General features: G+C 38.7%; 1 protein-coding gene across 2 annotated transcripts in view; it reads right to left on the bottom strand.

The window, feature by feature from the left end:
- Positions 1 to 24990: 24990 nt before the first annotated feature.
- Positions 24991 to 27299, bottom strand: part of NPR3 (natriuretic peptide receptor 3) — a 79469-nt gene continuing 77160 nt past the window's right edge. For both annotated transcript variants that reach the window (XM_043976743.1, XM_043976744.1), the window contains exon 8: positions 24991 to 25898. In XM_043976743.1, coding sequence (XP_043832678.1) covers positions 25787 to 25898 — 112 coding nt within the window. In that variant the 3' untranslated portion in view covers positions 24991 to 25786. The remainder of the gene's footprint in view (positions 25899 to 27299) is intronic.

The following is a 27299-nucleotide window of genomic DNA, read 5'->3' as shown; positions in this document are numbered from 1 at the left end:
TGAGTTTCCTATGTCAGTGGAAAGAATGAAAGAATGAAAGAAAGAAAGGAAGGTAGAAAGGAAGAAAGAAGGAAGATAGATGAGAGAGAAGGAAGGAGGGACAAAGGAGAGAGAGAGGGAAGGAAGGAAAAGAGAGAAGAAGGATAAAAAGGAAGGAAGGGGGAAGGAAAGAAGGAAGGAAGAAAAGAAAGATTAAGGGGGTAGAAGAAAGAAAGAGAGGGAAAGAAGGGAGGGAGGGAAGAATAAAAAAGGAAAGAAAGGGGAAGAAAGAAAATAAAAAGGAAGAAAGGGAAGATGGGAAAAAAGGATATGAGCAGATGAGTAATAATTAAAGTTCTAGCCCTTCTGTCAATATGTGTTTTTCTGTCACAGCTAATTTCTGACCAATAGGTGATGTTTGTTCATGGCTTGAAAATTAGTAATAGATTGAGCTTCTATCCTCTACCCTGAAATGAATAATTGTTTCTAACTTAATGACATGTTTAACTGTTGACCAAGATCCTCATTAGTACATTAGTACATCAGTGTGAAATTTCTTGAGATTGGCAAAGTGGCAAAAAATCTTCATGATTGTTTTGTTGTTCCCAAGGATATCTTAAAAGAAATTAAAGGGGGGGGGGGGCTTGAATAGTTGTAAGGAGCAGTTTTGACTTTGAAGAAGAGGTAACAAAATGCATTTCTCTTCTTTTCAGTGGCAAGGAGATTATGGGTGTGGATCATTGCCTACAATGTCAGATTCATTTGATTTCTTGATTGGTTTTTCTGAATGTTTTTTTTTTCTCTTTATTTTTTCTTCTCTATTACAAGGTATGACCCACTGAGTAGGGGATGGGGGAGGAAAAATGAAAATGATATTTTAAAAATCACCATAATTTTTAACTAAAAAAAAGAGAAATAAATCTGCTTAATGTCCCCAAGGACCTCTAACAAAGCCTCTACCAGTACATAAAAAGCCATTAGGAGCACAATCTATTACTTAGCTGATGTTTGTCCCATATTAGATGTAGCAATACAATTCAGTTAAAAAAAACCAGCTTATTGAGAGCATACTATGTACAAGGTGGCATACTAGATACTGAAGAAACAAAACCAAACGAAAAGAAAAATATCATTTGCCCTTAAGGAGGTTACTCTCTACTGGGAAGAATAATGTGTAAATAGATAAGAAATAGAAGATAATTTAGACAGAGGAGTAATAGATAGAGCATCAGACCTGGAGTAGGAAGACCTAAGCTCAAATCTGGCCTCAGAAAGTTACTAGCTGTGTGACCCTGGGAAAGTCACTTAACCCTGTTTGCCTCAGTTTCCTCATCTGTAAAATAAGCTGGAGAAGGAACTGGCAAGCCACTCTAGCATCTTTGCCAAGAAAATTCCAAATGGGGTCATGAAGAGTCAGACGCCACTGAAACAACAAGAAGTGGCACCTGAGGGGCAGCCGGCCCTGGATTCAAGGGGACCTGAGTTCAAATCTGGCCTCAGATACTTGGCACTTAATAGCTATGTGATCCTGGACAAGTCACTTAACCCTCATTGCCCCGCAAAAAAAGTGGCATCTGAAAGTTGAGCCTTGAAAGAAGTTAAGAATTATTGGTAATTGTGACCATCATCATTATTATCAACACAATTAAAATGCTATAGACCCATAATTTTTCATAGTAATCTAGACATTCCAAAAACCTAAAGCATCGGCAGGGAGCAGATTGAAGGTTAATTCTTCTTTCATATCTGTAATTCTTTGTATCCAGTCTTTGTGAATTCTCCAGGAATTCTAATGGTTGTGTTTATATAATATTACTGTTTGGATGAGTGAATAATAAGAATGGTATTTGAAATGAAAACTTGCATCCATCACCCTACTTATATGAACTGTGACATCAAGTTGGCCTGTGGTCTTATGCCTTCTCATTTACAAATAAGAAATGACAAGTAGGATAATTTCAGAAAGGCCTGGAAAGACTTGTATGAACTGATATATAGTGAAGAGAGCAGAACCAAGAGAACATTGTGCACAGAGACAGCAATATTCTTTGATGAACTGTGAAAGACTTAACTATTCTCAACAATACAATGATCCAAGACAATCCCAAAGGACTATTGATGAAACATACTATCCACCTCCAAAGAAACAACTGATATTGATGGAACACAAACTAAGGCAAGCTATTTTTTGCTTTGTTTCATTTTTTCTTTTATTCAATTTTTTATACAAAATGAGTAACATGGTAATGTTTTGCAGAATCATACATGTATGACCTATATTTTATTGCTTACCACCTCTGAGAGCAGGGAGAAGAGGGAGGAAAGGAGGGATAAAAATTGCAACCCAAAACTATCAATAAAAATTCTTATTACTTAAAAAAAAGATAACTAAAAACACACACACACACACAATACACAGTACCTTTTGCTCATTCTTTTTTTGTATTTTTAAGATCCTCTCCATTGGATTGGACACTGCTGAACTTTTATCAATGATTTTCTTCTTGATTTTTGAAGTTTCAGTTTTGTTTTGGTTTGGCTTTTTCCTGAGTTCCCTATCTTTTCACTCATGGATTAGACCCTCTTTCCGCCACCCCACCCCTGCAATCCCCCAAGGCTGGGCCACCAGGCTGACTAAACCTCCTTGTATTGGGAGATATGAAGTCAGTGGGTGGGGTCCTTGCTCTGACTAAACTGGAGGAATAGGACTGGCCACCTTAATAGGTTTCCAGGTCCCTCCCTTCCCATCAGGTTTGAGGCAGCTCCATAATTAAGCATATTTTCAACTCCTTTCAGTATCCTTTTCATTTGACTGGCTGAACAGAATCAGCAGTCTGCTGCTTCTCTGTGGGTTGGGAACGTGGAATATTTGGGCAAAATCACTACAGTCAGGGAAGTTCTCTACCCTATGGCAAGCCTCCTAGGCACAAGCCTTTTTTTGCTTGTACCTTGCAACTGGTGGCCTGTGAGGGCTGGTAGGGAAGGGGCATTGAAAGAAATCTCTAGGTACTAAAGTTTTCTGGTGTTAAGTAATAAAGTTTGTTACCTAGCCCATAGGGTTCTCTCTTCTGATCTTGTAGAATTAGCTGCAATTACTCTATATTTGGGGTGTAATTCCTCCCTTCTGGAAATAATTAAGAACAACAACAACAAAAAAAAAAAACCTTTGATACAACTTTATCTGATAAAGGTAGATTATTCAAGTTAAATAAGGAATGAATTCAAATCCAGGAGAACAAGAGCTATCATATAATTGATAAAATAGTCAAATGATATAAAAAATCAGTTCTCAAAGGAGGAAGTCCAAGCTATCAATAGACATGAAAAAATTATTCAATTCATTAATAACTACAGAAATGCAAATTAAAACAACTCAGAGTCTATCTCATACCCATCAAGGAAATGATGGTTGTTGGAAGGGCCACAGAAAAAGGCATGCTTGTACATTTGATGGAGCTGTGAAATGGTCCAACCATTCTGGGAAGAATTTTGGAACTATGCCTCCCTCCCCCCACAAAAAGAAAAGAAAACACTGAACTATGCGTGTGCTTTGGCTCAACAGTTTCACAACTAGACCCATAATGCAAAGATATCAAAGAAAGAGGAAAAGGACCCATAAGTACAAAAATATTTATAGCTTTTCTTTTGTTGTAGCAATGAATTAGAAACATAGGGGTCTCCCTCTTATGGCACATGAAGTAATGGAATATTTTTGTGCTATGAAAAATTTTAAAACAGTTCAGAGAAACCTGGGAAGACTTATATGAGCTAATTCAAGAGTAAAGTAAGCAGAACAAGGAGAACAGTTGTATGGTAAGACCAACATTGTAAAGAAAAACAACTTAGAAAGATTTGAAAGAGCATTAAGAACAATTATCAACCATACTCACAGAGGAGTGATACTGAAACATACTACCTATCTTTTGAGGGACATGGAATTCAAGATACTGAACAAGACCCATATTTTTGGACATGGTCAATGTGGGGATTTGTTTTGCTCAACTAATATTTAATAGACAAGTTTTGTTTTTCTGGCAATTTGAGTAGGGAAATTTGGGAGAGCAGAGAGGGGATTAAATAGTGTTGTTGAAATAAAAAAGAAGAAAAAGTGAAAAAGAAGATTATTGACGCATTTAAATAATGCTTCAGAATGGAATAGAGGGTAGGTCAGTAGTAAACTAATGAGTAGAACAATTTTGAAAATAAAATGTTGAATTCCAACTTCAATTACATTTGCTTGCTTTCCTGATTTGCATAAGGAAACATTCATCTTCTTTAGCGTTTATGAAGTTCAGAATTTTTAAAAAATTAAAATCATGTTTTAAAAAATAGTATAGGGGCAGCTAGGTGGCACAGTGGATAGAGTACCGGCCCTGGATTCAGGAGTACCTGAGTTCAAATCTGGCCTCAGACACTTAACACTTACTAGCTGTGTGACCCTGGGCAAGTCACTTAACCCCAATTGCCTCACTAAAAAAAAAAATTAAAATTAAAAAAAAAATTTTTTTAAATAGTATAAACAAATTCCTGGAGAGAACAATCCTTCCTCCTGAGACTGAGGATGTTTTCAGAAGGTGATTAATCCACCATCTTGCTGGTTATAGCCAGTAAGTACATTTCGATGATAGTATCAATATCCAGTTGTATTAGATCTTGTCTAGTCAATCACTGCTAAGGCTGTGCAGTGGATTTCAGTCTGTCCTACAGGAAAATCAAAGCTCTTAATTAATTCATTTTGAGTCATACTTTCTCTCTTTGCCATATGCTTTGCTGTGTTGAAGTGGTCATAGAGCTGAGAGAGAGAATAATAAGGAAATAAAGGGAAATATGCAAAGTGTGATTTTCTATTTTACTGCCGTGCAACAGAGAGGTACGCAAGGCAATTTGAGATATACAAAGGCATTTCCCCTCTGTCCTCTTTGGGGCTGGTATCATGCTGACATGAACACTGAGCTGCCAAGCTAAATATACTAGGTCCTAATAGAACGTCAATGGAAATAAAATCCGATGAACAAGAAACTCAAATGTGGCTTGTCAACAATAGTTATTCCATAAAGGTATCCAGATTGGACTTTCTGAATTCCCAAAGAAGCTAGCCACATCAGTTCATCTTGCATTTGAGAAGGAATCAAGAGTGAGTATGTGGGGAGGACATTTCTACTGATTATTCTTATCCAAGTATATAAATGGTGCCATGCGGTGACATTATGATTAGTTCACTGAAAAACAGTCGAGGCCAAGATGAAGTAGTCTTTCCATCATTATAAAACACCACAGAAGGCTTGTAAGGAGAACTGTATTAAAGTTAGGCAATGAAACCTAAAACCAGGTGGAACGTGGTGGTGAATGTTAGTTGAGTGATGATTTTGAATGGAAACCAAACAATAACATTCTGAGTGTGTTCTGTGTCTGGTCAGGAAAATATTGTATTTGTCATTTGTTTGCTATGAATTCGGGGAGTCATAGTACTATAAGATCATAGTGTTAGAGCTGGAAGGCATTTTAGACTCAATCTAATCCAATCCTCTCATTTTAATGATGAATAATCTGACCCCTCCTCAAAGAACTGATTGGCTATTGCAGGCTGAGTCATATAACTAGTTGATTTATCTGACATTTTCAAAATACCCATGGTGCCTCAAGCTGCTTAATGTAATATATGGCAGCTGTTGATCATGCCCTCACATCAAAAAGGGTGAAAGACCCTTCTACTAATCACAGTGAAGTTATTAGAGCTACATCTATTCCTTATATTTCCTATGACTTGTGTAATGTGCGTCAGGGAAATGAGTTGTTCATACTTCAGTTTCTATATCTATAGAATTGAGTGATACCTGGCTGTAGCTCCCTTCTAACACTGCTCACTACACTACAAAAGTATATAGGGGAGGGGGCAGCTAGGTGGCGCAGTGGATAGAGCACTGGCCCTGGAGTCAGGAGTACCTGAGTTCAAATCAGGCCTCAGACACTTAACACTTACTAGCTGTGTGACCCTGGACAAGTCACTTAACCCCAATTGCCTCACTAAAAAAAAAAAAAGTATATAGGAAGGGGCCATTCCCATATTTTTTCATATTTCAGTGTAATCCTGGGGTGTGATGCAACAACTCTGTCCCTACCTCCACCCCCACCCCCCACATCCACGTCTATACACACACACAGTGTGAGTAAAGATTTAATGTATGGGGGGCAGCTAGATGGGTCAGTGGATAAAGTATCAGCCCTGAATTCAGGAAGACCTGAGTTCAAATCCGGCCTCAGACACTTACTAGCTGTGTGACCTTGAGCAAGTCACTTAACCCTCATTACCCTACCACCAAAAAAAAATTAGGTTAGGAAGAATATCCTCAATTTCCTCATCTTTCTGCTTATGATCCAAGTAGGAGGGAACAGCACTTTCACAAATAACTATAATGACAAGAGAAGCACACCAGAGAAGTGCAAATGAAGTGCTTTGTGAGGTCCAACTTAGAAAAGATCATTCCTGAAAGGGAGATCAGGGGAGGCTCCATGGAAGAGCTGGCATATCAATCGGACTTCAAAGTATGGGTAGGATTTCAACTGGCAGAAATGGGGGCAGGAGGAGATGGAAAGTCTATGCATATAGATAGTATACTTAAAGGCATAGACATACTCTTACATGAGGGATATATAAGAGATGGCAAGTAGCCTGGTTAGGTTGGAACACAACATACCTGAAAAGGAATGTGATTTAGGGCTAGAAGGTAAGGTGATACTAGCTTGTAGTAGATCATGAATACCAGGCCATGAACACAAATGAATTTTTAACATTTTTGGTTGGCAATTAGGATCTATAAATGAGTTTTAGGTAGAGGGGTGGTATGATCAAATCTGTTCACTTTGCAGTCATTTTATTTTTATTTCTTAATATCACAGACCACCTTCTTCCATTTGGGGCAGCTAGGTGATACAGTGGATAGAGTGCTGGCCTTATACTCAGGAGGACCTGAGCTCAAATCTGGTCTCAAACACTTACTAGCTGTATGACCCTGGGCAAGTCACTTAACCCTTTTTGCTCAATTTCCCCATCTGTAATATGAACTAGAAAAGGAAATAGCAAACTACTCCAGTATCTTTGCCAAGAAAACACAAAATAGGGTTATGAAGAATTGGACATGGCTGAAACAACTGACCAACTACACCATCCTTTAATAATCTGCTTAGCTTTGGCTTTCATGATCTCTTCCTCTTGTTGTCTACTTTGAAACTGTGAGCAGTAGGAGATACTGAGCATAGAGGCCAGTCTACAGTTTAGCTACTTGCCCCATTTGGCAGATATCCTTGTGTGGATTTGCTACACTCGATCAACTTGACACATCTAATAGATCATAGGAACCTCTTACTTTTGGAAGAAGGTTCAACCTTCCACTCTTTTCCCTTAGGTTAATTTTGAAATTTACCACAATTAGATAAGTCAAAAGGCAAGGGTTTAACTCCCAACATTGGCCACTTCTTTAGCCATGGGCCCTTGGGCAGGCCACTTCATCGTTTGGGTCTCAGTTTCCTAATTGGTAAAAATTTTAAAAAGGCTAGGATGGATGATCTCTAAGCTTTCTCTATGCTCTATGACTTGAGGAATTCTATGTATTCCATGCCATGGACCCTTATTGAACTACTTCCTCTTATAGTAGAAGTCACCTTAGTGTATTTACCTTCTGACCTCTTTCTGTTCAGCCTTTATGTTATCTGTCTTCACAGATTAAACTCATTTTGTCAGCCACAAAGGCATCAATGGGAGTTTTGGCTAATTTTCCCTTCTTAGGCTGCTCACAGCACCCATTCAGACTGCTCTTATTATGGATATAATGAAAATAAGCCGTAGGATTATCCATATTGCTATCCTACCTTCCTAGCCCACCTCCTTGTCAAGTGGTGTGAACAGGATTGAAGTGTGGGGTTGAAGGAGACAGAGCTTGTTCCAAAAAGAGAGGAAGAGGGTAATAAAGAATTCTGCGAATGTATGTAACTAATGTAAATACTTTTCTCCAAGGAATTCAGAGCATTGTTTTAGTCCTGTCATTCCCCTTAACATTTTCTTTTTTAAAATTTTGGTTTATAGGGGCAGCTAGGTGGCACAGTGGATAAAGCACCGGCCCTGGACTCAGGAGTACCTGAGTTCAAATCCGACCTCAGACGCTTAACACTTACTAGCTGTGTGACCCTGGGCAAGTCACTTAACCCCAATTGCCTCACTAAAAAAAAAATTTGGTTTATTATTCTTTTTATTGGTTTTGAAACTGCATCTCCCTATCTCTCCCAGACTAGAAGGGCAGGGACCATTCACAGGCCTGATTCTACTCTGATCATAATGGGAGCTTTCACCTGATTCATTTCTGGCCTGGGTTGGGTTGCCTTTCCTTAGGCAACCTGACTTCCCCTTCCCCAGCCATATCAACACTTAACTTAATGTGAACACTCTATTGCCTTAGTCCAATTTAGTTCAGAACTCCTGAGCTCAAGAGACCCCCTATCCTGAACCTTTCTGATAGCATTGTCATGGCTGGTAGACTGTATGTTTTTAATTCAAACCTTCCCATTATTCAACTTATTGTCATGACATTCAAAACCTTCTACAATCTCATCCCAGACTGCCTTTTCAACACCATCTTCTAACTTTCTGACCACTCTCCCAGGTGTATTTTCCTTTATGTCAGCTGGCAACAAAAGACATTTTGGCAACTTAGCCACACCAATGAATCTTTAAAACTTTGCAGTTATTTAACTTGAGGATATTAAATCGTGCCATGCATGGCACTTTTAAGCTACTGTTCCATTCAAATTCCCACGTCCACAAGATATTGGGCAACGTCTCACACATCTGCTGCCTTTGCCCTTTATTCTGACTCTTCTAGAATTTGCAGTTCAGGGGACTCTAATTTCAGAATTTGTAGTTCAGGGGACTCTAAATTCAGAAACTCCTTGAAGAAAGGAATTAAATCAAGCAAGTCAAGAAGCATTTACTAAGTACTGTGCTAAGCATTTGGGATGCAAGTAGAAGGCAAATGAAAGACAGTCCCTATCCTCAAGGAGCTTACATTTTAATAGGTGAAAAAAACACATAAAAAGGAACTGCAGAGGGGCAGATGGCAAGAAAAGGAAAGCTAACTATCTGTGCAGGTGTGTGGTAGTAAAGTCCAGGCAGTTAGAAACAGAGCTAGTAGGGGAATGAAGGATGCCTGGCTTGTACCTTTCCTCAAAATAGAAATTTTGGGAGAAACTCACCAATGGGAGAAGCACAGGAATGTTCCATGGTGAGAAGGCAGGTAAAGCACAGTAAAAAAGACTGGATACTCAGAAGTAATGCTGGGAGAGGAATGGAACAGTATATTGACATATAAAGAGGTTTTTTTTCCCCAAAATACCATTTGCCCTGAGGACAGAGATGCTTGTTTATAATTCTGAGCATGAGGTGTTTCTTCTTACAATTCTCTCTGTTGACAGGTTTATATATCGAGGGATCCGAAAGGGCACACAGAAAGGTACCAAATAACATGGTCAGGAGAACAAGAGGCAACTTGAAGGAAATGAAGGTATGATGGAATAACTACTTGTGTTACAATTCTAGTGAAAATAGAGGTCATGATCCATGATGCAGATTGTCTGAAGTACAAGATCTGTGGCATTTTTCTGGGGCAGATGTTGGATGGCCAGTTAGCCAGAAGATGACTCACTGAAAAATTGCCCCGAGTGGCTGTGTGTTCATTGGGAGACCCCAGTTGGCATTAGAAGTTGTAAATGATGGTCATTCCTAAGAAGTAACAAGAGAGCTTCTGTCAGCTGTGCAATTACTTTGTGTTGGCAGGACACTTTGGAGTCAAGAAAACATTGGCTGGAGTTCAAGGCCAAGATTTTGGATCAGCTGCCACCGTAATTTTTCAAAAATGTGATGACTGCTCCTCAAGAAATAGTTTCCTAAGTAGGCTGTAGGAATGTCTCCTGTTCATGTTTGAAAGATTTTGAAAGAATTAATCCCTTAGGCAACTACCAACCTGGCATAGTTACCGTAGGTTATTTGGTGTTTAGAATCATAGAATTTCAGAATGGTGACCTTAAGGTCAGCTAGTCCACCAGCAGCTCAAATCAAAAATTGTCTACAGTAGCCCCAACAAGTGCTCATCTATTTGAATACATCCAGTTAATGGGGAACTCATTACCAGAGGAAGTAGCCTATTCTATTTTTGAACAATTTGAATTGTTGGGAAATCTTTTCTGTCTATTAAGCTGAAATCCCCTTTATAATTGCCACCCATTAGCCCCGATACTGCTCTATAGGGCCAAGCAGAACAAAAGTTCAAGCTCTCTAAATTCAAAAGGATTCAATTCTAACCTCTCATCCTTCAAAATTGGGCTCCTTTAAGTCTTTTCTTTTTTTTTTAATTTTATTCTTTTAGTGAGGCAATTGGGGTTAAGTGACTTGCCCAGGGTCACACAGCTAGTAAGTGTTAAGTGTCTGAGGCCGGACTTGAACTCAGGTACTCCTGACTCCAGGGCCAGTGCTCTATCCACTGCACCACCTAGCTGCCCCTAAGTCTTTTCTTCTTAAGGTTAAATACTCCTAAGTTTGTTCAATGAATTCAGTTCATAGTTTAATGCTTTGCATATATTAGGTATTTAATAAATTGAATTTTTAAATTAATCATTTCCAACTACCAACTCACCATCCTAGTAGTTATTTTTCTGGATATGCTCCAAATTGAAAATATCATTTCTAAAATGTTATATTTAGATCTATACACAGTAAACAAAGCTGATGTTTATATAGTGTTCTAAAGTTTTAAAATTGTTTTAAATATATTATCTGATTTTAAAAGCCTTTGTCTTTCAGTACTTCTCTGAATTTTTAATATTAATAATTTCTTCCAGAATCATAATATCCCAATGCATTCATGTGTCAGAATTTGTTTAGCCATCCTCCAAACTATGGAATTCTTTTTGTTTTTACACCACAATAATTTACTATTGTGCCCCGTCCTTATTGAACCTTCTCTTATAAAAACAGTTAAGCAAAACTGATCAATATTATAATTGTCATTTTCAGTCATGTCTGATTCTCTATTACCCCATTTGGGATTTTCTTGGTGAACATTCTGGAGTGGTTTGTCATTTCCTTCTCCAGTTCATTTCACAGATGAGGAAACTGAGACAAACAGGGTTAAGTGACTTACCCAGGGTCACACAGCCAGCAAGTGTCTGAGGCCAGATTTGAACTCAAGAAGATGAGTCTTCCTGACTCCAGGATGGGGACTCTTTATGAATGGATTCAGGGTGAAATAAGCAGAACAGCAAAACAGTTTACCTGACTGCAACAATATTAACGAAATTGAATGTTGTTTGATTACAATGACTAAGATTGGATCCAGAAAAGAGATGAGAAAATGTACCTCTCTCCCTTCCTTGCAGGGGTGGAAAATTACAGGTGTTGAACATTGTATATACCATTCAAGTTGGTTAATGGGTTGGCTAATTTTGCTAAACTGAATTTTTCTTTCTTAGGGAGAGGAGGGGTCAGTAAATGAAGATGATATCAAATAGTCAACAAGTATTTATTATATGCCTACTGTGTTCTAGGGACTATGCTAAGCACTAAGAATACAAAGAAAAGCAAAAGAGAATCCCTGGTCTCACAGAGCTCACAGTCCAATGTGAGAGACAACATCCAACCAACAATGTGCCAACAAGCTATAGCCAGAATAAATTAGAAATACTCTCAGAGGGAAAGCACATTAAGGAGAACTATGAGAGTCTTGCAGAAGGTGGGAATGTAGGTGAGACTTGAAGAATGTCAGGGAAACCAGAAGACAGAGATGAAGAGATAAAGTTCTAGATATGGGGGACAGGCAGTGAAAATGTCCAGAGTCAAAAGATGGAATGTCATGTGTGAGGAATTTATAGTTTCTGCCCCATGGGAATATTATGATAATATATACGGGGCAAATTGGAGATAATCAATAGAGCAAAGACATTAGAATCAAAGCAGATTGGGAAAGGTTTCTCCTCTAGAAAGTAAAATTTTAGTTGGTAAATGAAGGAAGCAGGAGGCAATGGAGAGGAAAGGGGGAATTCCAGGAATGGGAGGGCAGCCAGTGAAAATACAAGTTAATGGGGGATTGGTGCATACTAGATCACCTAAGATGATATCATCCATGTGGAAGACACTGGGGCACTAATTCTGGGAGACCAGAGGACTAAAGCATGTATAGACATTGTGTTGTTCTACTGTGCTGTTAGGAGCAATTTTATTCCATTATGTGGACAGCTAGAACTGTCTGCATCTTCATAAACCCACCTGACTCAATGATAATGGAAGCTTTTGCTGCATCTGCTTCTGAGATGAAGAATTTCTTCTAACACCATGCAGTAAGAAGTGAGGGTGTGAGGCCTGCCTGCTCACCCCTTAGGCTGTCTGGCCCCAAGAAAGGGGATCTATGGTCTTTTAGTTCATTCTTCTTTGTTCTCGGTTCAGGGAATAGGGTCTCTGATCTGGCCTAGGGATATGAGCCATGGGAATCCTGGAGTCCAGGAATTCAGGTGAGATATTGTAACTAGCCCAGCAGTGACACCCTGAGGATCAAGGGCTCTGGGGACTCCAACCCAGCAAGAGCTAGCATTTCTGACTTTGGACTTGAACTTGGTGGGACTTATCCTACATAGGAACTGAGTTCAACTATGAACCTAAACCTATTTCCTCCTACCTGGAGTTCAAGGTGGTGTGGAGGGGATTTGACCCCAAGGTAGTAGGGAAAATGTTATGTATGTTTGTTCCTGCTACATCTTTGAAATAAATATCCTTTTGTAAAGGCTGATCCAGTATTAAGGTGTTAAATGGAACTATGATGTGAGTCCTGTAGAGGGTATAAGATGAAATGACTGAGGAAAACAAAGGTTCGAGCTTCTGAGCCTATGCATATATTAAGTAATGCACGCTGATTGCCCAATAAGCCTGAACCAGTGGCCTTCCTCAGCCATGGCACTGGATCCCAAATACAGGGGGAGATAGACTTTTAGATGTTAAAAACACTTAATCCAATAAGACCAGCTAACCGATACAACATTAGGTTATCTGATTTCTAATTGGATGAAAAATTAGGGACTTTCCAAGTTGGGAGGGGGAGAGTGAACAGGTATAATTCCTTGATATCAGAAAATGGGATGTCCCACTCCTCAAAGTGTCTGTGAACAATCAAAGGAACATAAAAACAATAACTGAAGAACCTCCATGGGCCAGAATGATGGAGCAATTCAAATATTAGTCAGTAATAAGATATGGACATCAATAATGTAACAGGGTAGCCAGAAAATCTAATGCAATATTACACTTTGCTCTGCCCTGATCAAATCACATTTGGATTACTATATTCACTACTGGAAACCACATTTCAGGATGCACATTAAAACAGTCCTGAGGGGGCAGCTAGGTGGCGCAGTGCATAAATCACCAGCCCTGGATTCAGGAGGACCTGAGTTCAAATCTAGCCTCAGACACTTGAAACTTACTAGCTGTGGGACCCTGGGCAAGTCACTTAACTCTCATTGCCCCCCCAAAAAAATCCAAACTCACCAAGCAAAGACATTATGGGGGTGCCCTAAGGAGTTATGTTCTATAATATCTCTGTTTTGTGAGTTTAAATTTTTAAAAATAAAGTCTAACACCTTATGTTATAGTGTTAATGAGAAAAAATGAATGAATGAATAGTTCAAGCCTTGTAAAGGGCAGAGAAATAACGTAAGTCATAACTGTCATAGGGCAGAGAAGGGAGACATCTCTGAGAATCAGGGTACTCAGAAGAGGTTCTTTGAGGAGGTGAAATTTCCCCTGGGTAGATTTTAAAAAAAGATGAGTAAGATTTAAACAGGCAGAGAATATCTGGGAGGGCATTTTGAGAAAGCTGAAAGCACAGAAGGGAAGAGGAGAAAGTGTAAGATTTATTTAGTGGACAGGAAGTAAACCAGTTAAGCTGAAGAAAAGATTTCATATAGAGCAATTGTGGAAAACTCAGAAACAGAAGCCACTAATTATACATAAAGATCCCTGCTGGCAGATATCAACTTAGAAAGTCACATATTGATATTATATATGTTGTATTATATTTTTATTTATTTAAAAAATATTTGTGACTTACATTTACAAGTTCAGTCTGCACCAGGGATTGTTGGGAGCTGCATGCAGCCTATGAACTGTGTTTGCCAATAAAGGATTAGAAGGAGAAAAGGGTAAAAGGGAAGGTTGGCAGCAGATTTAAAAGGACCAGGAATGTATGCATGCCTTTGGTCTTAAAAGTTGGGACTATGGGGCAGCTAGGTGGTGCAGTGGATAAAGCACCAGCCCTGGATTCAGGACAACCTGAGTTCAAATCCAGCCTCAGACATTTGACACTTATTAGGTATGTGACCCTGGGCAAGTCACTTAACCCCCATTGCCCCACCAAAATAATGGATATATAAAAGTTGGGACTATGGTCTGACCCAATGAAACCATGAACTGATCCAAAGGGATGTGTCACCTATGGTTCAAATTCCACCTTTCTTGTACCAGCCACTTTTATCATTCAACGTTTCCACAGTTTGCTCTTTTCCTCAGTTGTGAAACTTTCTCCCTTTTGGTCCTGGCTATGGACCCCTCAGAGTAGTTTTAGCCTAACCACTCTCCAGGCACCAAGAGCAGCAGCTGCATAGATGACAGGAAAATACTCCTCTTCCCCCTACCTATTTATTCCCTATCTCCGAGATCCCTTTCTGGCTTTGGCAAAGATAGGTTCTGTACTTTAGGACATTGACAGATAAGAGCTCCACCTCACCTCCTACCTCCTTCCCTTTTCATTTTAGATTCACAGAAATGGAGCAAATATTATTAAATTATCATCTCCCTTTACAATCCCTGTTCCATCTGTCTTCTGAACTTTGCTATTTCTGTTGAGGGGACCACCACCCTTCCAGATACTGAGGTTCACAATCTCAGTATCATCTTCAACTTCCTCTTTATTCAGTATATCCAATCAGCTGCCAAATCTCATCTTTTCTCATCTCTTGCATCTGTCCCCTTCTCTTCACTCATACAAGCCACACCCTAATTCAGGCCTTCATTACCTCTCACTTGGACTTTTGCAGTGGTCTCCAAATAGTCTCCTTACCTCAAGTCTCTCCAATCTAGAATGAATCTTCTCACAAGCTGCCAAAGTGATTGTTCTAAATTGCAAGTCTAATCATACCAATTTCCTCTATACTTCAGTGGCACCTTAGAAATTCTAAGATCCAATATGATTTCATCTTTATTTTATCCTCTTTTTTTTACTTTGCATAAGTTTTATAATGTTCGTGCTTATTAGAGCAATCATACATATATCATCTATGATAAAGTGAATATGTGTATTAGAAGTGGATTCTTGGGACAGCTAGGTGGCACAGTGGATAGAGCACTGGCCCTGGATTCAGGAGGACCTGAGTTCAAATCTGACCTCAGACACTTGACACTTATTAGCTGTGTGACCCTGGGCAAGTCACTTAACCCCAATTGCCTCACCAAAAGAAAAGTGAATTCTGAAAACTTTTTTTTTTTACTAATTGGGTTGTACAATCAAAAAAGTTGGATACCAGTGCTATAGAAAACTGAGAAGGAAAGTCACTGAAGATTTCTAAGGAGGATGATGATAATATCAAAGGAATTAAGTTGGCAATGGAAAGTAGCTAAGATTGGTATAATGGGTAGGGTGTGAGGCTTGGAGTCAGAAAATACTGAGTTTGAATCTGACCTCAGGTACTTATTAACTCTGCAATTCTGATCAAGTCACTTAACCTGGCTCAGACTGTTTTCTCATCTGTTAAAGTAAGAAAATAATAACATGTACCTCATAGGGTTCTTATGAAGAACACATGAGATTTTTGCAAACATTAAAATGCAATACATGTTAACTATAGTTATTTCAGGTGGGAGAGACGTGAGGCCAGGTAGATTAACTGAAAGGCTATTGAACGAATTAAGGTATACAGTGATAAAGACCTGAATTGTTGCATAGTCAGTTGACATTAGCATTATATGTTTTCTTTTTTTCTTTTTTTTCTTTTTCTTTCTTTCTTTTTTGCTAAGGCAATTGGGGTTAAGTGATTTGCCCAGGGTTACACAGCTAGTAAGTGTTAAGTGTCTGAGGCCGGATTTGAACTCAGTTCCTCCTGAATCCAGGGCCTGAATCAATTGCGCCACCTAGCTGCCCCCATTATATGTTTTCTAACAATCACACAGCTTCAGTCAGTTTCTCATTTATTTCATGTTTGTCATGATTCCTAATGTGTTTATTTTTTATTTTTAGATAATTATTTTAGATTTTTAGAAGTGTTCATAAGGTAACTTGATATAAGGAATATAATTTGAATTACTTTCAACATTTTGTAACATTGAAATTAACACCTACTTTGACTTTATTATTATAGAAATTATGGTAAAAATGGAGATAGAAACAAAGAAAATGGCAAAGTTTCAAGAGATGCTTTGAAGGAATAATCAATGCATTTTAGTCACTGATTTGATATGAAGACAAGGGAGAGAGAGGAGTTAAAAATGCCTTAGAGGGAGGGATTCTAAATTTAGGAGTCTGGGGCAACGGGAGAAGCAAATGTTGTTTTCCCTCTAAGAATGTAAGCTCTTGAGGGCAGAGGCTGTTTAGTTTTTGTCTTTGTAACCCTAACACTGAATACCAGAATACAACTGTAGGTGCTTGATAAATGCTCTTTGATTGAAATCAGGTTCCTAACTGAAGAAAGTCTGGGATCTCCTCAGTCTTCATTCTCTTTTGAGTTAGAGGGTGCTGTATGGGTCTGCTAAATAGAACCTAGATAATCGACCAGATTAAAACTATTGAAATGTCAGAAAAGGGCTTTACTATGCTAAAAAGTGTTCCTTGGGGAGGGGATCTGAATGAGTTCACACATAGCTGACTGTTATCAAACATTTTCCAAGTCCTTGTCTGTACACATTTCATTAATGTACCTAGCATTAACTGCTTTAATTCATGCAAATGTGGGCTACATTACATTCCTAAGGTCATATTCCTCTCCTTCTGAGCAGCAGAAGACACTTTTGTGCCACTGACACATTCTTTCTCAAGGTCTCAGAGAAAAATCTATTATAAATAGAGACAGGAACCAAATGCATGGGGTTTGATGCCTCTGGGCTTTGGTCAGCCTTTTGGGCCCTCTGAAGGCTTAGGGGTGGGGGCAGTGCATGGGGCTTTCATTTGCTCTCCCTGTCTCAGCCTTGCTCACTGACTTCCTCCTTGGTCCCTGCCTTTATGGAAAGAGAAGAGTAAACAGAGCAAGGTCCACTTTGCTTTTCTCAAATAATCATGTTCTCTACAGGGGAAGAGGAAATTGTCACTCTTTTCCCCTTCTCTCTTTATCTGGACCAAATAACAGGAGGGACAAGAGGTACAGTAGAGGTTTCCTGTGCTGGGTGTTAACTCTGTCCCTCAGAGCTGATGTTTACCCCCTAAATGGGGTGCACTGGGGTACAAGGAGGGAACAGATATTTTCCCTTTGTCAGTCCTTTTATCTTGTTATTTATTTTCTAACAGAGTTTTATTTCATTGGCAGCAGGATCTCCCAATGAGGAATTCCTCTACCCATACAGGTCCCAACCTTCTCTGTAAATGAGTCTTTGAGGATCGCCCAGAGCACCTAGAGGTTAAGTAACTTGCCCAGATCACACAGCCAGTAAGAATCAGAGGCAGAACATGAACCCAGGTCTTCCTGAGTCTGAGAATAGCTATCAACCCTGTCTCCTTCTTCCTTTGCCAGTCATGGGCTTATCCAAATGTCTAAGAAGGAGACTACCTTTCTTCCCTACCCTTTGAGAATCTTGGTAGGTATAGCCCAAAGTGGGCAGGTAGGTGGCGCCATAGTGCATACAGTACTGGGCCTGGAGTGACCTCAGATATCAGCTGTGTGACCCTGGGTAAGTCACTTACCTCTTTCTCTCAGTTTCCTCACCTGTAAAATGAGTTGGAGGAGAAAATGGCAAACCACTCCAGTATAATTGCCAAGAAAGCCCCAGTGGGGTCACATCTTTGTAACATGATTTAAAAACAACTGCACATCAATAGCCCAAAAGGGGAGGTTTGAGTCACAGGAATCTGACTTGCCACATCTAAGTTGGGCACTGGTAACCTATTTTATTTTGATTTTAGAATCTAGAGCTGTCAGGGAATTACTGTTTTAATTCTCTATCTCTAGGCAACAATCATCAAAATGCAATGTTGTTGGAGGAAATACCTTTGGGGTGATTATGGGGCATTCTGTGTGGAGGGAGAAGCTTGATTGAGATTGGAAGGGAAGAAGGAAAGATGTGAAGAAGGGAAGGAGTGGTCTGTAGGAGCCACTGGTGACAAAAACTACCCCTGGAATTACATAGTGCTTTCAGGCTTATAAAGTCCTGTCTTCAAAACTACCCTAGGAATTAGTGTCTAATTCTTTTTTCCCCCCTAAAGATCCCCTAGGTAATAGTAATAACAGCAGCAGCAGCAGCAGTAGCAGTAGTGGCAGGGCTTTGCTTCAAGGCACTGACATGGGCAACATGTTTGGAGGGAGTGGGATAGGGAGAAGAGTGTCCAGAAGTGGAGTTCTCCTGTTGCTGTCCTGACATGCCTCTTCTTTCATCCCTCAGCATGACTCTCCCCCACTGTGCCTCCAAGATCTATATACAACTTTTCCCCTTCTATCTGAATGTCTTGGGATGGGTGGGTTGCCCCATCTATTCATAAAACCAGGTACAGTGGGCTTTGTGCCAATTCCTCCCTCCCTCCCATCAATTGTTTTTGCCCCAGGTGAAAAAAAATATTTTCTTCAGCTCTAAGCATCAGGAAAGGATACAAAGGCATCTTAGAGTGATAATGGGGCACTCAGAGTTGAAGGAGAGCCTTGATTGGGAATGGAAGGGAAGAAGGAAAGGTTTGTATGGTGACAGGGAAGGAATCATTTCTAGTAGCCATTGGTAATAAAAACCACCACTGAAATTACATAGGCCTTTCAGGTTTACAATGTGTAGTCTTCCAAACAACTCTGCAATTTAATAACTATAAATATTATCACCCCATTTTACAGATGAGAAAATGGAGATACCCCGACATGGCCCCAAGATGTTCCATAACTTGCTCATGTCACAGAGTTGCTGTGTCAAGGTGCGTCTCAACTTCAAATGGAATGCTCTTTCCATTACATGTCACATTGCCTCTTGGCTTCCACTAGTTTTGAAAGGAAGCAGGGGAAGAAAGTTTCCTATTTATCTAAGAGTTCCTGTAGATTTCCCCTAGAGGTTTTCTGGAAGGGATTCCAAAACCCTTCCCCCTCCTCCCAATATCTGACTTCTGAACTTAATCCAACTTGTGTATCCTGATGCCAAGGGCATCCTCGGGTGTCACTCAGAGGACCTATTGGCGTCTACAGCAGGACCAACCAGGGGAACATTTCCCTAGCTATATAGATCATTATATTTCTCTTAAGCTTAAAATAAACCATGACTTAACCTTTCAGACAGAACTGAGATGCTTGAGCAGGGCACATGTATTTTTTCAGATGCTGGGAGCTGCATAGTTTGCTCTCTATCACAACAAAACCGGATAAAGCTCTTCATGGTGAGTTGTTGGTTGAGCTGAATGCAAAGTCTGTGTGTTCCATAGGCCAAATCTTGTTCAATTATGTGATGTACTGGCAATATTTTGACTAATTTTCAGGGATTGAAGATTCCAAACTTTAACCCTTACAAAGGAGGGCAAATTAGCACTTAACCCATTGATGAATTTGATAACTTTAGTGGATGACACCTTTCATTTGTTGGGGCAAAAATAGACATAATGGTCAAGTCCCTGCTGAATGACACTCACACATTTTAATTTATTGTTGTCCATTATGGCTAATGTTCTTACCTAAACCAGTTCAAGGGGCAGAGTCCTAATGAACAGTGACTGTGTACACTGTGTATCACTTGAAGTTGTTGGATCAAAACCAGGAAAAAAGTTTTAAGTTCTCTGTGGGATTTTTTTTAATGTGAACATATTGTTATATTCTGGGTATGTGACATTCTTGCTTAATAGAAACATTTACAAGAACATATACACACAAGTCAACATGGCAAATGAAGTAGATAACTTTAAATGCTCAACTTGCACCAGAAATAAAATAAATCATACAAATAAACAGCGGTTATGTCCACAGTCATTAATACTTTCTACACAAAATGACAATAAATTAAACCACATTATATGCAGATAGTTCTACTTACATTGGTACAATGCACAGGATATAGCTTGTGCAGTTTTTGATTTTGCTCCCTACCAGCCTGAGAGTGGGTGAATAGGCTTGTATTGTTTCATTTAAGGGTGAATGGTATCATCCAGAAGAAAAGGGGCCAATTAGGCATCTACAGTTTCTACCCTGATCCCCCTTGGTTTCACTTACATGCCTTACAAATGGAAATAAGTCAATATTTCCAGAATACATCATGTGGGCATGCAGGCCAAACCTATATGGTGATATCTCCAGGCTTTTCAGGAGGTCTTTTAGCTCACTAATGGGAATAAAACATCTCCTCAGGCAACATTTTTTTGATGTGGGCATTGAATAAATAGGACACTATATCAAAATCCCAGACCTCTTCATTTCTTACTGTCTTCTCTCTTCTGCCCACTTCTGCCTGTTGTTCCATAATGAATAAAGAAAAGCTTTATGTAATGCGTGGTAATGCTTTACAGTTGGCAAATGGTACTTTTCCCCGCTTGTGCCAAGTAGTTTAGCTCATTTTAAACGATCAAAGCAGTTATATTTTTCAGCTTACTCAAGCTTATCCTAAGACCTATCCAATACCTGAAACACCAAAGAACTATTAAAATGTATGGATTTTTATTTCTGATGCTCTATGCATATCGAATCTATTCTGAATCTTAAGTATCATAATTAAAATGTTCACATTAAAAACATTAGGTTGTATAGAATACCATTTTGCCTTTGATGTATTTAGTGGTTAATGAGAAATTTGAACAGAGTCCAATCTAGCACCCTTTGAGTCATATTTATACCAGAATCTAGCCTTTGAGCATCTCTATTACAAGATACACTTGTGAAGTATAAGTTTTGAAAGTCAAAGAGCTTGGGTTTATTTTTTGTATCTAGATAAGACTGATTTATACTACTCCAAAAGCTTGTCTAGAGCTAGCATAAGGATTCCTACAAGACTGGAATATTTTATTTTTTCTTCCTTCAAAAAGCATGTAGGTTTGAATCACAGGTTTTTACCTACAACAACAAGATGCTGAGGCTACCTTAAAAACCACCTGTGGAAAAAAACACACCTGTGAATGGAATGCAGTCTATGTAAGCTGACTCTACTGCAACATATTTTATTAACTGACCCTCCCACGAATACCTGTAATTCTCCCTTTTACTGATATTTTTGTAAGCCCTAACATGTCCATGGCTACCTATCTCCTTAGTTTGGTTCACAGGGGAGTTATTGATTGGGGATCAGATTGTTGGTGTTAAACTACTTTAAAAGGGTGTTAAAAAGGCACAAATTCCGGCAAACTATCATTTCTTACTCCCCTCTTCCAACTTCTTACCTCAAACAGAGAAGGGTTATATTTTTCCATTATTTAGCTATGCAAAGAGACTTTAGCTCATTATTAATTGGCTCATTAAGTACTGAGTCATAGATTAAAATAAAAGGAACCACAAAACTTTGATTGAACTGTCATTATTTTGCTTGGCGTTGTTTAAATTTTTTTTTACCACTTTCAGGCAATACAATTTACTCTGTTGCTAAGGAATATTGCTATGTATGCTGTTTTAATACTGTCTACGTCTGTACAGGTAGTGTGCAACATTCAATGCATTTGGCATAGTTTTCTATTTCTTTTCTGAGAACATTTCCACGTGTTGTTTGTGTATGCGAATTTAACCAGAAGCCATTAGGCCCTCTCTCCAAGCTATTTTCAAAATTCTTGCCTTTAACTGGATGTAGATTTTCAAGTTAGATGAATTAACTCTTAAAATTCAATCTCTGTTTTTAGAGCATAGCAGAATGCATTTACATAAGGACTCTGGGAAAATCACTTCCTTTCTCTGGGTCTCAGTTTCCCCTCATTCGTAAAATGAGAGGGAGGAGGAGGGGTTGCAGTTTGCAACAAATCCATAAAGTCCCTTCCAGTTCAATGATTCTGGGGCATCTATGACATAAGAAGAGCTTAGATGGGGTGGTGACTGCACAAGCAATGAACCCATATCCCAGAAAGGAATTCTGAAAGAAATCATGACATTTTGATGGGAAAGAAAAGAAAAGCCATTCACTGGCAGCCTGGGAAAAGGAAGCCTCCTTCCAACCTCTCCACCCCTTCTAAAAAGAGTCTGAAGTGTAAAGAACTGGTTCATGGAATTTGGAAATGAGCTTATGGCTACAGGAAATATGGGCTGCTGATTTTCCAAAGAAATTCAAAGGCTTGTCTATAGATTTTCATAGACTTAACGACAATTTGTTGAAGAGCTGGGAAAATCTTTTACCTTCATGTTAAAAGCACCATCTGAATAGACTGGCAATAGACAACTACAAAACTTTTTTTTTTCCAAAGCCAAGAACAATTATGTTTATTTTGATCATTATTACTTTTAATCTATCTGTGGCCAGACTGAAAAATATTAAGAGTTAATACCTTTTTAAAAAAAATTTAAAAAACCATGAAACATGATAAAAATTTTATAAAAGCGAGCTACAAATCCAAATTCCATTTATTTTACAATTTGGAAAAAGAATCTGGTAGAGTGTGAATGTCAATTCTCAGACATAAGTTAACCAGTACGGTTTATCAGTTTTAATTCTAAACCAAAAATCTAAACCTCAAGGGATCTAACCCTGATCTTTTTGTGTAACTTTAGGCAAGACAACTGACCTCTCTGTGCTGGTCTTATTCACAAAATAGATGTGTGACTCTGTATGGATCAGTAAGAGAGAAGAGATCAGTCATCTTAAATGAAGAAGGAGATTTTGGTTCAAGAAATCTACTTTAAGAAACAATTAGAGAGGGGCAGCTAGGTGGCGCAGTGGATAGAGCATCGGCCCTGGAGTCAGGAGTACCTGAGTTCAAATCAGGCCTCAGACACTTAACACTTACTGGCTGTGTGACCCTGGGCAAGTCACTTAACCCCAATTGCCTCACTAAAAAAAAAAAAAAAGAAACAATTAGAATGACATCCAAAGATGTAAGACTCTAACATTTCTGCCATTTTTTTCCACATTCTGCACTAGGTTTTGATCATTTTGAACACATCAAATTCTCTCTAATTCCTAAAGAAATTTAATCTGGGTCTAGGCTGTGAAGTTTAGGAACATTCCTCTATTGCCTATATTCTGAAGAAGTCAGAAACTCTCAAAAATGAACTCCAAGTAACTTGTATTCCAGATCCTCCTGCAGAATTTTCTTTTAGAGCCTGCTCATATGGTACAAATTTAAATGGACATGTTTTACAAATGATATACAGATATGGCAACAGACAAGAGCAAGATGATCACTAAAAGGTGGTCTGTTACTTCTTTATGCAAAACATCTGTGAATAACCACAGCAAAGAGGTGCTCACTCAGGTTCATGGCAATGCTATGGATGTGAAACTTTCAATCATTTTCTCTTATTGAGAGGTATTGGTTGAAAGCTGCTTTTTGCATCTATTTTTATTATGATTTCAGCATCTCATTCAAAAATTTCCTTTTCCTACAAGGCACTCTTAAAAGCTTGCTACTGTTGCCTTCTATTCAATTTAGTTTTTGTTACATTCAGGGATCCACTGTAAGGGTGAATATAGCACAGAGATTTTGAAGCAGTTTTGTCAGTACATAAAATTAGAAGATAGGAAAATTTCTTTTTCATGTCTACTGGCTGTTTTTACTTTATTTAAAAAGAAAAAAAGAAAAACCCCTTCAAAAAACAACCTACCTATTTGTTTTTTTTTTTTTAACAGAGCCAGAAATCCTTGAGGGAAATAAGCAATGGACTGAGTCACAAAGGTTTTGAGTTTTGGTAACACATTGTCATCATTCTACTCTGAGCTAAAACCTAATCATCATCATTTCAGAAAGAAACTTCTCTGTCCTAAAATGAGAAGCAATGATTTGTTCTCCCTTCCATGGATGGCAGAATGATTAGCAAGATACCTGTCAAATACTTTCTGCAAAAAGACCAATTTGAGGGGGTGTAGATATGTGAAACAATCCCAGCTTTCTAGGAGTTTTAGCTCTCCCAAATAAGGAGTTAAAATGGCATCTTGAGACCTAGATCTATATAGATTGTGCTACATATACACTGGGAGGCCAAAAAATTTTGATCAATTGTATTTAAATCCCAACACCACTTCCATCTGGCTTCTAAACAAGAATTACTGGAAAAACATAAGGATTCGTGGGGGTGGTTGGAGGGTCATAGGAGATATTTACATTCTTACTCTTACCAAGTAATTTTAATGTATTTTTAGTGATGACCTTTTTGTATCAAAATTGAATGTAGCTTATTGTAATATATGTATATATATGTATATTTATATACATATATATATATATATGTATTAAGTTAGCGGTGACAAGTAGTTATAAGTTGATACCTTAGGTGATAAGTTGTTCTCTAGAATTTGCACTCTAGCGTAAGGTTATATGTTGTCCTCCACAAAGAAATGTTGCCTCCCTTTATTTACAAAACTTAATTCCACTCCCGTATTTATAAATGTTGAACCCCAAACCCATCTCCATGTCCTGCCAGGTACTGGTTGGAAGGGTTTATGTGTCAGTGGCTGTGCCACTGATTGGAAGGGAGTTTAAAGGGATCCCATTTTTGCCTCTTCATCATCAGAGGATCAACTCGTATTCAGTCAAAGCCAAGGGAAAGCAGGAGGAGAAAGATGACTTTCAGCATCTGTATAGCAAGGAACACACTGCTTTGTAGCATCATAGCTTTATGCACTTTCTCATGTTTTAGAAACATTTTATTCCTCTCTTATTGTTGAATTTTAAACATGTGCAAAAAATAGATGTTTACTATTAGCAAAAAAAAAAAAAAAGATAAAAATACCTAAGAGTAAAATGCTACTGTGGAATAGATTTCCCCTCCCCATATACATATAGGCTCATAATTGTTGTTTTTCCTGTACAAAACTTCTCATACCTCACTAGTATTTACAATTTACTTTTTCCCTGGAAGGGGGGCAGGGAGGAGATCCTCATTTTAGACATGTAGTCAGAATCTGACAGCTCATATTGGCTGAAGGACAAGTCAGTCCTGAACTTCAAAACTGCCTACTGGCTCCAGAGAGTGACACTGTTTTTCCAACCTTTCCATTTCTCACTAAGAGAGTTTTGAATGTTAAATCCTTTCCAAGATTAATCTATAAGTAAAGATGCTTTTATACTGGTCATAAGGTAGCTTTTCAGTCCAAGAAACCACAGCTTTATACCCTTGCTTGGCGTGGCTGGTAGAGCCATCAAATTCTAGAGACGTCAGACCTAAGAACCATAAACATATCCATAGACCCTCTAAACAATTAAGAATATCTTATTGAATAACACTTCATCCTTATATTTGCTTGTCATGAGATGAAAGGCCATGTGGCATAATGTGATTAGTAAATCATTCCTGAGCTTCTAAAGAAATTTAAGAACAAAATGAGCTAACGGTTTAAAAGAATGAGTCTTCAAGAGCCCCTCTTTTGTTACACTGATGTCTCTCATTCCGTCCATCTTCTTAAAGCATTTAAGGAAGAATGGGAGGGCTTCCCTTATGCCACCGAAAAATGGGATCTGATAGAATCCTCCCTTAATTCTCGATGCTTTCCGATGTTGTTTTCTTCCTGCTGGTTTCGTCTCTCAATGGTTATTCTGTATTTCTTCCTTCATGAAAAGAGGGAACAAAGTAAGAAAACCTCATTTGGTTGCACAGTACTATGGAATCTCTTACAAAGAATGCCCTAAGGGGACATCTGAGTTTGGGCTGATAAATTAGAAGTGACACAAAATGAAGCCCTGGTCAGAGATAAAAGTAGTATGCCCTGAAGCATTGTGCCCTCGCTATGTCGAGGAAAACAGACGCTTTCGAAAAGCATCAAGGAACAAATCTTCCCCTTTTTCCTTGGGTACTTTGTGGTTTAAAGGATTAAATCTTGTCTGTCCTACCCCAAACTCTCAAACCACTGTTACATGCATGAGCTAAGGATCAAAGTCCCTGAACAAACTGGGAGAAAAATTATTCCCACAAAGTGACATTAAAAAATGTTACCCATTCCTGCAGCATAAGGAGATCCTAACTTTCCAGGACCACGATATACTAAAGAACTGCCAAGAGAACCAAGGAAGGGATAAAGTGTTCTTCAATATATACCCATAATCTCACACATAAGTAAATAATTCAACTTTACAAATCATCAGGACATAGAGTAGGATGTTGAATGTTAGGCCTTTCCAGATCCTGGGTACAGGCTACAATGACAACACACACACACACACACAGACTACCAGAAGTATCATTTATGTTTACATGTAGTAAACCTGGTGATGGTTCCTCATAACTCCTGGAAGTAGAGGCTATAAACCAGTAAGCTTTCACCTACTATCTCCAGGTTCTCCAGTGATTGAGTATCCTCATTTCATGGTTAGCTTAAAAGAACTATGAGGGGCATAGGGCAAAAGCAAGGCTAGTTTACAGGAGCACTACTTAAAAATGCGACTGAATAGGGACATCTAGGTGGTGCAGTGGACAAAGCACTGGCCCTGGATTCAGGAGGACCTGAGTTCAAATCCAGCCTCAGACACTTGACACTAGCTGTGTGACCCTGACCAAATCACTTAACCCTTATTGTCCTGCAAAAAAAAGAAAAAAAAATGCAACTGAATAATACATCTATTCTTTATATATTTGGTAGGGAGATTAGTGATTAGTTTCTTTCCTCCTTAGTATTCTCTGTGATCCAGAATGATTTTGGCCCTGAATCTTTTCATGTGTAGTGAGACTGTCTGAAGAAGTACATTGGATATTAAATGCCCTGAGGGAAAGAGAGATGTGAAGATACTCATTGGACTAGGAAGCTAGGAGACCTGGGTTAGAATCCTAGATTGCTCACTAGCTAAACTGTGTGACCTCAGGCAAGTGACTTTCCTTTTCTGAAGCTTAATTTCATTCACTGGCAAAATAAAGAGGTTAGACAAAATTATCTCTAAGTTCCTTCTAGCTTTCATAATACTACCAGAACTACAGACGATACTACTATAAAAGATTCTCCAATTATTTAATAGTAT

The sequence above is a fragment of the Dromiciops gliroides genome, chromosome 1, assembly GCF_019393635.1.
Source record: "Dromiciops gliroides isolate mDroGli1 chromosome 1, mDroGli1.pri, whole genome shotgun sequence".
Taxonomy (NCBI): Eukaryota; Metazoa; Chordata; class Mammalia; order Microbiotheria; family Microbiotheriidae; genus Dromiciops; species Dromiciops gliroides.
The sequence above is the reverse complement of the archived record's forward strand: the minus strand, read 5'-3'. Positions and strand labels throughout refer to the sequence as shown.